Source organism: Callithrix jacchus, chromosome 15 (assembly GCF_049354715.1).
Source record: "Callithrix jacchus isolate 240 chromosome 15, calJac240_pri, whole genome shotgun sequence".
Taxonomy (NCBI): Eukaryota; Metazoa; Chordata; class Mammalia; order Primates; family Cebidae; genus Callithrix; species Callithrix jacchus.
In genome coordinates, this window is record NC_133516.1 from 103,628,218 (window position 1) to 103,642,108 (window position 13,891).

A 13,891-nucleotide genomic window follows, 5' to 3' on the forward strand; every position below is an offset into this window, starting at 1 on the left:
GAACACATCTTTCATGCCCTAAACCCAGGCAGGATATGAAAGAGGCCCTTGGGGACCTTAGTATTAGATGACAAGCACTGAAGAAATTCTGCACAAGTGGCACCAGCAGAGCTGAGAAGCAGCAACAGAACTAGAGAAAGCTGGAGTTGGGAGGAGCTTCCAAATCTCCAACCAACTCTTCTTACAAGTAAAAGACAATTTCCTAAGATAACTGCTTTGCCCACTTTCCCAATCATTAGTGGCTGGAAGGCCTTTCTGTCATATTCTCTGGAGAATTAGGAAACATTTTCATGAACAGACCTGGTGGAACATACCTATTGTCCCATAACTGCTCCCTTCGGGTGTGCTGGCAGCAATGGGACGAGATGCCATCGTATTTCCAGTGTCTGTTAAAAAAAAGCGAAGAGGAAACACTTTATGATCATTTGCTAAAACAAATCAACACAACACAATTCTAAGTGGCCTGAATCATCAGGCCACAATATTTTAAGTTTGATTTTCGTTTTACGCTAATACAGGAGTCACCAAAACTCTGACCCATAGGCCAAATCTAGCCTGCCACCTGTTTCTGTCAACTAAAACGGGTTTTTTAAACTTTTAAGTGATTGGGGAAAAAAAGCAAAAGAAAATGTTTCATGACAGGTACAAATCATATGAAATCCAAATTTCGGTATTCACGTATCAGTTCTACTGAGACACAGCCACCACTTCCACTGGTGGGCCACAAAAATATTCTGTTTTGCAAGCCAACTTTGTAGGTTTTTATCATGTTTAAAAATTTGTTTTTGTGTCCATTAATTTCCCCCATGAGGAATAATAACTGAAGTGTAAGTTCAAAGCCTTTAGCCAGGTTTAATTATCTTTGATGAAAGACGAATGCAATGGCCTTGGAGGCCCCATTTCTTTTCTTCTTTGGTGGTTTAGCCAAGACTTGGCTCAGCTGGACAGCAAGGCTTTTGGCTAATGCAGCATTCTTGGCAGCATAAGCTATTCCCAGGGCCCTCAGCACACAGATCGTGGCCTTCAAAATGCAGACTGTGGCCCTCAGAATGCATGCTCCCAGGCACAGTCACTAGGCTTGGAGATCCCTGATATATTTATTTTTAGAGAAATGTGGTGTTCCCTGGCTTTTCTTGGGCTAACGCTTAAGTACATAAGATGTCATCAATACCATCTATGCTTTTCATCCAACTTCAAGTCCAAGAAACAGGTTACCTTCAGACTCTTAAGCATGAGAGATCAAATCTTTTGAGCACACTAACAGTGCCACATGAAGATGTCGTGTGCAAATTGTCTGACTCTTTTTGATTTAGAATAAATTTGGCCATAGTTACAGCACAGAGCTTTACTGCTGCCTGGCGACAGAGCGAGACTCCAGCTCAAAAAAAAATCATGGCAGCTAGTTTCCATCATTTCTGACTCCCTCTTCAGCTTCCACCCTCCTGAGTCTTCAGAGGCAGAATGAGACAAGGCAATTATCAATATGAACCCCCTGAAAGATGCAAACATGCTCAAATGAAATGCAGTTTTTCTCCTCACATAGGGCATTTAACATGGAAAGCAAGCATGAAGGCTTATTCCGTTCTGTGTCAGTGAAGTAGACACATGCAGGGGCTGAGCTCAGAGAAACACATATCAAAACAAGTTTCCTCATCAAGAGTAGCTCGTTCACCATCGTATGTGTCTGCTACTTCCAGCCAGAACATCTTGGTCTGTCCTATAAACTGATATTTTGTGTTTAATTCTGCTTTCTATGTACTATCCAGTTAAATATGGATATGGCTTGCCTTCCCAGACCGTACTTGACGTTCAGAAGGAAATGCCTTGGTTTTTGCATTCTTAAAAGGCTTTAGACATAAGTAAAATGAAAAGAATGCTGTTATCCCCTGTTGGCCAATCTCATATTTAAATGGTGCATATAGAAGTCCACGGGGTGAAAACGTTTTTGCACGCTGGCAATTGTATTGCAACGAAAATCTTGGTGCTCTTGTCCACCACAGAGGCAGAGTGTGGCAGCTGCCTCAAAACAGACAGAGCCAGCAACAACATCAAAACCAGATCACGCTCAGTGACGAGCCAGAGCAGAAAACGGAAATCAGTGATTCATCAAAGTCCGAACAGACCTACGCCGCTGACTTCGTCTTTTTAATGAAGTCACCTAACAAAACAGTGATTGCTTTTCTTTGCGCCTGCTTTGATTTTAGTTTTGGTTTTTGTTTTGCTTTCGATTACACACACACACACACACGCGCGCGCACACACACACACAAAGAGAACATTGGCTCCCACGAACCATTTCGACCTCCTGCTACATCCGAACTCCAGCATTTTCCTACACACACTTCCGCTTCCCGTGTCAGAGGGCTTCCAGTAACACCAAAATGCGCTATGTGCATGTAATATCAAAACATCACGCTGTCATCTCAGTGTATACAATTTAAAAAATCATTTTTTTATAATAAGAAAGTTTTCACTGAGACCAATACAAAGAATCACTATCCATTCACTATCTGAGGGACTGGGAAAACTACTTGATCTCTCAGCATCTCCCTTTTCTCATCTTTAAAATGGTGATGACAATATTATCAGCCTCCTAGGACTGTTGCAAAGTTAAAAGAGTAAATTCCTGGAGAGAATTTAAACGACTGTCCTACACAGTAAGTCTGCAGTAAACATCGGTCAGTAGTAGTACAGGTGGAACCGGTACCTGTACCAGGTACCAACAGCAGCGGCTGCAGCAGTAAAGCTCTATGCTTTAACTATGGCCAGATCTGTTTGAAATCATCGGTTGTTGGCAAAGAGGCTGGTTCAGTAATGGGTCTATCCAGGGAATGATTGGGTTGGCTTTTTGGTTCTTAAATCTACAACCGATTAGGCTCGTCAGGCTCTTGCACTTGAGAAAGTAACCTCCCCTGCTGCTGTAACCCCAGTTCCTGCTGGCAACTCAGGTGGTCCCAGAGGCCTGTTGGAGAGGCCTCCTTATTCTTCTCAGTTGGTAACTGAATTTCCGTAGAGGCTCTAACAGTGACGTGAAATGTGGGGTTTCTCTCTGATGGAGCCAGTGGAAGAAATGTTTTTAGAGCACAGAGCCTTTCTCAGCACCCCTCAGTCTCACAGATGCCTGTCTCTGGACTACGTGACGACTGGACAGTCATTCACAGTGCAGTATAACGTCGCTGGAGCAGCTCTTTGCCAGACTGTTTCCATCTCATCCAGGCTCCACGTCTAGTCGTCGTCTTCATCCCATCAAGTATGAAACACACTCTTTTGCTTTTTAGAGTAGTTGGAGCCAACACTGAGATTTTTCACGTACAGCTTCATTAAATAACTGCAGTCACATCAAGGAAAACAAACGCAGAGCAGCCCACAGATCTTCTGGTGCCCCCTTCCTAAGTCCAACAGAGTCGCCATCAATTTGGCAACTTGTAGGGACCTGGCTCCATTTCTTCCACTTCGGCCACGTCTCAGGTGAATGCATTAGGCTGAGTTCCATAGATACTTGCTCCACAGTGATGTGGGTCGACACTATATTAAGTCTAGTGGGACCCTCTTCCCCTTCAGAAGCGGCTCCTAGCATTTTCTCTGGACAGAAGCACCCAGAGAAAGCCCTTTGTGCTGAACGTTCCCATTCTCTGCTTCCTACCTAAGCTGGCATGTTATTCAGGTGTCCTCATGTGTTTAGATCCATGATTCTAAAACAGGGGGAGGTGGAGAAACAGCTTTGTCCCCCAAAAGACATTTGGCAATGTCTGGAGGCATTTTTTTTGAGACAGAGTCTTGCTCTGTCACCTAAGCTGGAGTACAGTGGTGTGATCTCAGCTCACTGCAGCCCCAACACCCTCAGCTCAAGCCATCCTCCCACATCAGCCTCCGAAGTAGCTGGAGCACAGGTGCGCACCACCAGGCCCACCTAATTTTGTCAATTTTTTTGTTTTTATAGAGACAAAGTCTCACTGTGTTGCCCAGGCTGGTCTCAAACTCCTAGGCCCAAAAATCCTCCCACCTCAGCCTCCTAAAATGCTGGGATGACAGGCATGAGCCACTGCACCAAGCCTGAGGGCATTTTTAGCTGCACTGAGGATGGGCAGCTCCTAGAATCCAGTGCATGGAGGTGAAGGATGCGATGGAACATCCTATAAGGTATGGAATAGCCCCCAACAACGAAGGATTACCTGGCCCACAATGCCAAAAATATTGAGTTTGAGAAACTTTGGTCTTAGAGAAGAAGACCTCACCTAATTCTAAAAGGTTTATCTGATGTGTAGGTAAAGCTGTCCTTTGCAGAGACTGCTTTAACAGTAAGTGCATAACTCACCGCAGGCCAGTGAAACACAAGAAGCTGCTGAGGGTTCTGAAAAGGATCCCTCGGCTGTTGTCAGGTGAAGGTGCGAGCCTTGAAGCCAAGGGAAGTGCAGGGAAATGGACCAGAGCCACTGGACTCATCAATCCTCAAGTCCGTCTTTCGGCTTGACTTCCAGAGCGGGAGTCTCTTTCTTGATTAAGCATGTTTGAGATATATTTTGCTGTTGCTGCTGTTACTTGCAGTCACATGAATCTTTTTTTGTTTTTTTTGAGATGGAGTTTCGCTCTTCTTACCCAGGCTGGAGTGCAATGGCGTGATCTCGGCTCACCGCAACCTCCGCCTCCTGGGTTCAGGCAATTCTCCTGCCTCAGCCTCCTGAGTAGCTGGGATTACAGGCACGCGCCACCACGCCCAGCTAATTTTTGTATATTTAGTACAGACGGGGTTTCACCATGTTGACCAGGATGGTCTCGATCTCTTGACCTCGTGATCCACACGCCTCGGCCTCCCAAAGTGCTGGGATTACAGGTGTGAGCCACCGCGCCCGGCCCACGTGAATCTTAACGATGCATCTGTATTCTTTTTGGTCACTCATTTGTTCCCGCTTACTGTCGTCCGAAGGGTACCTCCAGCCCTTAGGTAATTTTCAGAGCCTTCCAGAAGCTCAGCAATGAGCTGGCTCATGTCTCAGCTTTGGTCACTAGGCTTCCATGTTCAGCAGACCCTTCTGAATGCAGAATTCCTTCAATAACTATTATTGTAATAAAATGACTTTGTTCATACAATAACAGACTATTTATTTAGAGGCTACCCAATGGGATTCCATAGAGTAGCTGTATATCCAAGTTAACCTGGGCCTAAACTAACCACAAAACTGGGAGGCAATGTAGGCAAAAAGATGAGATCCAGAGAGCAGACACATTCAGTTAAACATCTGACGACGAAAAGGGAGAGGAGCATTTAGCATTTTAAAGCCATGGCAGCAGGTGTTCTTTTACAGTCTTTTATGTTGACAGCTGAATGTTTATAAAACAAAGCGCTTGGGTGTCTGGAAAAACAGGCATGCTGACATTACAGAGACAAACATTTAAAGAAAAAACAAAACTCTCCAGCAAAGGGAGCAATAATCCTGGTGGGAGCGTAGGGAGTGAGTTTGAGTCTAAGATTCTGTGGCCTCATTTAAGTGTGGAAAACACACATCTAAATAGTTGCGATATGACTTGAACCCAAGTTCCACTTCTTATTCCTTTTTAACCAAATTCTTGCTCTATGCCAAATAACTTAGGAGCACTGAGTTTAGGTTTTTCAAAAATGAGGACATTTACATTTTTAAGTTTGTTAAAAAGATCAGGTCATTGAATTCCTTGGTACAAACTCTCAGAGTGAAGGAAAGGCTTTATTACAATAGCTGGATATTCAATTACCCTGGATTCCCCCAAGTTATGATTCTTTTATTATACTTGCTAGTGTCAAATATTTCAGTTTTCTAGACACTTAAAAAAGCCTCTATCTCAGTTTGGGAAGAGTAAACTCTGTGTTAGAGTCGATACAATATATTCTTACTGCTGTTCACATATCAGCTTTGGGATAGGACAGGTATGAACAATTCCGTCCTAGAAAAGGTGAAACTTTTAAAGAAGACGAATGGCTGAGCAATGATCTGTGATTATAAGGGACACTCCTAGTAAAGGTTCTTAGTGTGAGCTCCACATGTCCATAATTATCGGCTACAGCAGCAGTCTTCAACATTTTTGGAACTAGGGGCTGGTTTCATGAAAGACAATTTTTCCACAGACGGGGTAGGGATGGGATATGGCATTAAACTCTCATAAGGAGCACACAACCCAGATCCCTCACATGCACAGTTCTTTTTTTGTTGTTGTTGCATTTTAGGTTTTGGGGTACATGTGAAGAACATGCAAGATAGTTGCATAGGTACACACATGGCAGTGTGATTTGCTGCCTTCCTCCCCTTCACCTATATCTGGCATTTCTCCCTGTGCTATCTCTCCCCAACTCCCCGCCCTGCGCTGTCCCTCCGCTATTCCCCCCAACAGACCCCATTGTGTAGTGCTCCCCTTCACATGCATAGTTCTAATGCTGCCACTGATCTGACAGGAGGCGGAACCTCAGGTGCCAATGCTCCCTCACCTGCCACTCATCTCCCCCTGCTGTGCAGCCCAGTTCCTAACAGGCCACGGACCAGTACGAGTGGTCTACGGCCCAGGGCTTGGGACCCCTTGAACTATAGAAGTGGTGTTCACTAGCTCTGCTTTCCACAGAAAGATTGCAGGTTAGACTAGTCTGTGGCACAGGAATCAAGGGAGGGTTTGTAAGTCGCAAAAGGCAGAAAGGTAAAAGAAGCACGAAATGGAATGTTGTCACACTATGAGACACCACTTTGAACTGAAACCAAGCACTGCTCTTACCATCATTGGACCCAAAGCCTCCGTCAATGGATTTTCTCTGAAACCTGCAAACAAGCAGATATACATACTACTAAGACAGCAAAAACCTCAGCATTTTAAATGTTTGTTCCCTATAGATTTTGTTGCCGATTTGTCTGCAGGATCTCTTAAAAATGCGACTTTGGAAAGGGGGAGATTGGAACTCTGATACATTGCTGGTGGGAATGGACAAGGGTGCAGTCACTTTGGAAAAATTTGTCAGTTTCTCAAAAAGTTAAACAGAGTTACCACATATCCCAGCAATCTTATTCTCAGGCATATACGTCATTTCTTCTTTCATCCTTTTTCAGATGTAATTCACACACCATAAAATTCACCATTTAAAGTGTGTAATTTAGTGAGTTTTGATACCAGATTGGTGCAAAAGTAGGTGTGGTTTTTGCCTTAAAAAATAATGACAAAACCACAATTAATTTCACACCAACCAAATACATTAACAAAACTGTACAGCTTCCACCACTATCGAATTCTAGAATATTCTCATCGTCCCCAGAAGAGTTATGATTTGGCTTGACCGTTATACCTGGCAAATGAGGCTGTGGTGAAGCCCCTTTTTAACAATTTTAGTTACAGTCGACTGGAAAGCAATTGCATGGACTCATAGAAGATGACATGTTTAGCTTATGTGTTTGTATGCACAGGCTTTACCCACATTTGCACTAGATTTTGGTGAACTGACAAGATTTTCATTAGAGGAGTTAAATGATTTTCAAAGCTAGGATAAGGCAGGTGGTACCTGCTGAGTAAATGAGGACTGTGGTAGACTGGTTGCAAAACGGCTGTTCCTCACCTTGTTTCCAGCTCCTTCGACCGAAAGGTAGTCTACATCTTCATGTCTCGAATCTAGACTACCCTCATGACTTATCCTGGCCAGCTGAATGAGGGGGAAGAAACGTGCTAATTCTGAACCTGCATCTCCAGAAGGCCTTGCGCTCTTCTGCTGTCTCTCTTGGAAACAAATAAGCCTGGGCTAGCCTGCTTCAGGAAGATAGAAAGTGCTGAGGCCAGCCCAGCTAGCTCCTAGTGGATCTGCCAGTGGACCACACTCTATGATCACACCCACCTGGGATCCCTGAGCCCAGCCCAGATGACAGAACCGTCCAGCTGACCTGTAGATTTGTGAGCAAAGCTAAACATCTATTGCTGTGTGCCACTGAAGCTTTTTTTTTTTTTAAATGTAGCATTGTTGTGGTAATAGATAATGAATACAAGAATCATTCTGGATTGGGCAGCTTGGACTCAGTGTCTGGCAATGTGATTGTGAAGAAATCCCAAGTCCCTATTCCCCATCCCCTGGAAAACACTAACCTACTTTCTGTCTCTATAAATCTGCCTATGTGAACATTTCATTAAAAATCAATCGTATCACATGCAAACTTTTGTGTCTAGCTTCTTTCACTCAGTGTAATGTTTTCAAGATTTACCCATGCTTTTGTACATATCAGTACTTCAGTCTTTTTATGGCTGAATAATATTCTATTGTATGGATATACCACATTTCATTGATGTGCCTGCACTTAAGGGATATTTTGGTTGTTTTCACATTTTGGCTATCATGAATAACACTGTGATGAACATTTGGGTACAAATTTTTGTGTGGACATGTGTTTTCAATTAAATTGGGTATATGCCTAGGAGTGGAATTATTAAACATGAGATAACTCTATGTTTAAATCCTTTGCCCATTTAAAAATGGGGTCATCTTTTTATCATTGAGTTGAAAGAATTTTTCATATAATATGGATACTAGACTCTCTCTCTCTCTCTCTCTCTCTCTCTCTCTCTATCTATATATATTTATATGTATACATAGAGAGAGAGCAAATATTTTCTTCCCATTTTGTAGGTTGTATATTCATTTTCTTCATACTGTTATTTAAAACACAAAAGCTTTCATTTTTATAAAGCCCAATTTATCTATTTTAAAATTGTTTAATTTGTGCTTTTGATGTTTAAGAAACCAGTCTAATCCAAGGTTATAAAGATTTAAACCAATATTTTAAGAGTTTTACAGCTTTGGGTTTTATATTTAGGCCTTCGATCCATTTCGAGTTAATTTCTGTATGTATATATAATATACATGATATATATGTAACAAGATACACACACACATACACACACTTTTTTTTCCTGGACCATTTGAAAGTAACTTGCATACAACCAAGACCTGAACTTTTATTCCTAAATATTTCAAAAAATATTCTCTTACATAACCACAAGACAGTTACCAAATTCAGCAAATTTAACACTGATGTGATATTCTTAGCTAATCTACGATCTGTATTCCAATTTTGCCAATTGACTGAATAATGTTTTTTACTGTATATTTTTCTGCTAGTGTAATGTAAGATCCTGTCTGAGATCAAGTATCTTCCGTTGTAACCCGTCTTTAGTTTCCTTCGACCTGGAATACTTTCATAACTTTTCTTTGTCCTTTATGACACATTTTAATAGAATGTTCATCATTGGGAGTTGTCTAATTTTCCCCCATGATTAGATTCCAAATATGCATTTCTGGAATGCTGCAAAAGTGTCATGTCCTTCTCAGAGTGTCACATCTGGAGGCACACAGTGTCCATCTTCTCCTCGGTGATAATAATTTTGATCACCTGGTCGATATGTTAGATTTCTCACTGTAAAGCTACTATTCTTTCCACTTTTAACTACTACGCAATCTGTGAAGACAGACTTGAAGGCCATGCACTCATCTTCATCCTCATCAGATCTCTGCACCCTAGATCTGGCGTTCATCAATGATTCTTAAGCAAATCTAGTCTTTAACATGATGTTTGCAAAAGGACGATTTTCCAACTCCAGCAATCCTCCAAATTTACCAGCCAGTTTTGGCATTTTGCTGTAGGCAGGAGTTCTTTCTCCCTGCTGCTAATGGCTCCTTTCCCTGATGCGTACCTGTTTTCGTAAATGTGTTGAATCGGTGAATTTGCATCCACAGGTGTTTAGGCCCTTCCTTCCTTTATCAACAGGGACTCATACATTACTATTTTTTCCCAACTGTCTATAATTGATTATTCTTAATAATTGTTTTGTTTAAATTGGTCCTAGATTTGGCCAGCAGTCATCTACTGTTTTTGAAGGCCATATCTGCACTCAAAAGTTTCATACAGGTCATCGAGGGAGTTATTTTTTGAGTCAGAGATGGACCCATATTCTTAAAAAAAGTAGTGATATCACTGAAATAGGCATGGATGGAGTTCATTTTGCAAATAGTCTCAAAACTCAATGCTGGCTTTGTTTTCTTTACATGTTCAAGAAGAGAAAGAAGGTTTGTTTATTATAAATCTCCTGCCATTCTTTTGTAGTTGTTTCACAGAGAGCACCACAAAGAATGGAATTCTCAAGGTTCAACCCCGCTGAGAGAGGCAAAGACAGCCCTGTGCCATTAGAGGCTCCAAACTCTTGGGAAGGGAAATTTCCTTGGTTAAATTAGCACGATTATCCCCCTTCCCCCACAAGGGACATTTTACTGGAAAATTGATGTTATAACAGCAGGAAAGCACTTGGTAATGTTATATCAAAGAACATTCCTCCTGCTTTTTGTTGCACCTCAAGATTTATTTTAAGCATTACATTTACTTTTTGATAGAATGTTTCAAGTTGCTTCTAAGTCTCCATGTTAGGAAAACCTGACCCTCTACAGTGAGTATTTTCTGGTATACAAATTGCCTTTTTGTTGAGTTTTAATTAACTGTGAAAATAACTGACACTCTACCAGCACCTATTATATGTGTGTATTATTGATATAAACACTGCAGTTATACATTCTGTGGGGTAAATTATTATCTCACTTTACAGACGAGGAAACTGAAGCACAGAGAGTTGAGCAACGTCTCCAAGGTCGCAAGGTATCCAAAGTCACACCGATAGTGGCTAAGCGGATTTGAAGCCAGTCAATATGGCTGTAAGTCTGTGCTTCAAGCATTATACAGAGACAGGCATAGAGGATTAACATTTCTAGAAATGTCTGACCTACCTCAGGTAATGAACAAACACAACGAGCAGGCATCCCAGGTAGAAAGACAGGAAGATGAAGACACTGAAAAGACTGGATTTCACATACACAGATTCTGAAGGGAGAGAAACAACTTCAGTCACGTTGTCTTTGGCAGAAAAGAGACTATGTCTGTGACAGGACAGCTTAAAGGGCCCGCCTCCATCATACTGACTGTTAACTCCTAAGAAATTTCCGTTCATAGCAAAACTGCTACTGGAGATCCCCAGACATTATCCACAGTGAGGACCTTTCACGGTGGTGACTTCCCAGTGGAAGCTGGGAAGGGACTGCCTGTCTACAACTTTGTGATTGAGCTCCCTTTCTTTTTGGGAGGGATTTAACAAAACGATTTTCTATTTCTAAGGTAAATATACCTTGGTTTTCTCATGACAATTCTCTCGGGAAGGATGACAGTAAGATCAAATTATATGACTGATTTTCTGACACAGGAATCTCTCCACTTCCTTCTGGAGCCAACACTGACCTTTAATGGAAGGAACGACAGTCACTTTAAGGTTCTTTGTCCGCTGTAGATTCCAGGTCTGGTTCTCCTTTTCTGGATAAAAAAACAAACAACAAACAAACAAAAAACAAGCACAATGAATCAGATAATGGTTTTTTGCTCTCTTGTCTGAACAGTTGCTCAAAAAATGTCCAGAATTAACTCTGGTTGCTGAACCTTACTTTAGCCAGAACTGGAGGAATATCTAACCCCGAAACCTTCAAACCACCTAAAATCCCTTTTGGTTAAGGAGACTGGCATTAGACTCTCAACTTGGCCTTTGCTTAGGTGCATTTTGGTTGCACTAACAGATGCAAATACGATTGCAGCCTCCCTTCTCCAATGAAGAGGGGTGGACCCTTCCCCTAACATCCACAGACATTTGAAGAAAATAGAAGCTACCTCTTCCTTTGGTTTGTGTGTTTCTAGCCAGTGCACATTTTCCCCTCTTACATAGTCATCAAAGGGCTTGTAGATTACTAAGGAATATTTGACACTGGCCAAATTTTGGAGCCACATAATCAAGAGGTTAAAGAACACACTAGGAGAAATTTCACCTAAACATTAATACCAAGGAAATGATGTCACACTCAACCGTAAACACATTTTGTGTGGGTCACATGCGGCTGATCACTGGCTGGTGCTCTATGTTTTCAGTCATCAGACTGTTCTACCCTGAAAGTAGTTACTGGGTAATCACAACTATTCGTACTATGCCTAAGAGCTCATATAACCCCTTATCATTGGGATACGCTGTTGCAGTTGGCGTTCTTACTATTTTGCAAGGCATGATTTTGGCAACTGGGATGGAGAATGCCGTATTTTTCCCGTAGATCATTGTACAAATAATGAGTACTGACGAATGTAAGTAGCCCCATCATTACTGGCTGCCACCCGTATCTAAGGAATGGACCTTGATCCGCTGTGTAAGATCGTTACTTCATAGCAGTAAATATTCGTTGAGTAAAGGGCTGACCGAACAACAAACTTATCTTCCATGATCTGAGGGAATACAATGCTTGAAAAAGATGACAGGCACGAAGTGACATTTCGTAGTATCAATAATACCTTCAGATCTGTTACTTTCTATGTTTTGCTTTTTTCTCAAGTATCTCTCAGATGCCTTTTTCAGTCACTGCTGATGGAATTAACCCTTGCTCAGCGGGAACCAGAGAGGAGCTTTCAGCTCCCCTTCCTCTCCCTTCGTTCCTGTGTTTTGAAGCAGCCAAGTGCTCCTCACTAGCTCTTACCCTGGATGGAGAAAGATCCTCCGCAGGCATAATCTTCAGGCTTTACCACAAATACCACGAAGAACTGCTCGCCTGGAAAATCCTTCTTCTGCATAAGACATAACAACCCTATGACATGTGGGTAAGAGAGACCTAGAAGGGAGACAGTCCCTGGGGGTGGGGGCAGAAAGAAAGAGGAAAGAGAAGGAAAACGAAGTTCACCCCTGCCCTCTAACTCCTCGGAAAGGACTTTCACGTACACACGATCTACTCCAGATTATCCACTCTAAGATAATTGTTACATCCAAGAAATTAAGGTAAACAGATACACATTTCTGATTTCAATCAATTTTGTGCCTACCTGAGTGCTTAGAACTGTAATAAGCACCATATAAATAATATGTCAATGGCCTACGTTTCATAACTAATGCTTACAGGTTGAGTTTTTATTTTAGAATCTAATGATAAATAGTTTTTCTAAAACTGACTCACTCAGCCATTGAAGAAATAATTTAGGTCAGGGACGCAAAGGACTCAGTTATCATCTTGGCTTTGACTTACTCTAAGTGTATTTCTCTGTCCCCATTTCCTTATCCATGAAGGAAGTGCAGCTGACAAGATGAACCTTAAGTCCTTTATAGTTCTACAAGACTGTCTTTAAAAAAAAAAAAACAGCCGGGCGCGGTGGCTCAAGCCTGTAATCCCAGCACTTTGGGAGGCCAAGGCGGGCGGATCACGAGGTCAAGAGATCGAGACCATCCTGGTCAACATGGTGAAACCCCGTCTCTACTAAAAATACAAAAAATTAGCTGGGCGTGGTGGCGCGTGCCTGTAATCCCAGCTACTCGGGAGGCTGAGGCAGGAGAATTGCCTGAACCCAGGAGGCGGAGGTTGCGGTGAGCCGAGATCGCGCCATTGCACTCCAGCCTGGGCAACAAGAATGAAACTCCGTCTCAAAAAAAAAAAAAAAAGCAACCTCGAAACTTCTGGTGCCATGTTCAGCATACTGAGAAAATAGACCCAAAAGAGTAGTAACGATTTATTGCCAAACACATCCAAGGAAGGGAGGTGCTGATATGCGTGCCCTTTATTCATTTAGTGTCCTCGATGAGGTACAATTTGAAGTTCTCTACTGTGGTTATTTTTCTGTCCTTTTTTATGCGAGATCACATAATGCGGGGATGCTAAGAAAGAAACACTAAAATACAAGAGGAGATATCTGAAATATCAAATCTGAAGCCCTTGAAAATTTAAGCCTGACAAATTTTTCGGTCTCATACCTAAATTATAATTAACTTCTCTTCATTCTTGGCGTGTTTTTCAATAAACACTATCACCTTACCCTAGGGAACAGATCAAGTTGCAGGTATTTTAAGT

At 42.0% G+C, this 13,891-nt stretch overlaps 1 protein-coding gene across 7 annotated transcripts in view; it reads right to left on the reverse strand.

Moving 5' to 3' along the window:
• The window catches only part of SIDT1 (SID1 transmembrane family member 1), a 95,925-nt gene that overhangs the window by 38,131 nt on the left and 43,903 nt on the right, over positions 1-13,891 (reverse strand). For 5 of the 7 annotated variants that reach the window (XM_035274486.3, XM_035274485.3, XM_035274488.3 and 2 more), the window contains 5 exons: positions 12,536-12,623; positions 11,268-11,339; positions 10,763-10,856; positions 6,733-6,776; positions 315-386 (listed from right to left, as the gene is read on the reverse strand). In XM_035274486.3, coding sequence (XP_035130377.2) covers positions 315-386; positions 6,733-6,776; positions 10,763-10,856; positions 11,268-11,339; positions 12,536-12,623 — 370 coding nt within the window. Of the gene's footprint in view, positions 1-314; positions 387-6,732; positions 6,777-10,762; positions 10,857-11,267; positions 11,340-12,535; positions 12,686-13,891 lie in introns of all 7 variants that reach the window. The other 2 variants (XM_035274492.3, XM_035274491.3) reach the window with 1 other exon arrangement.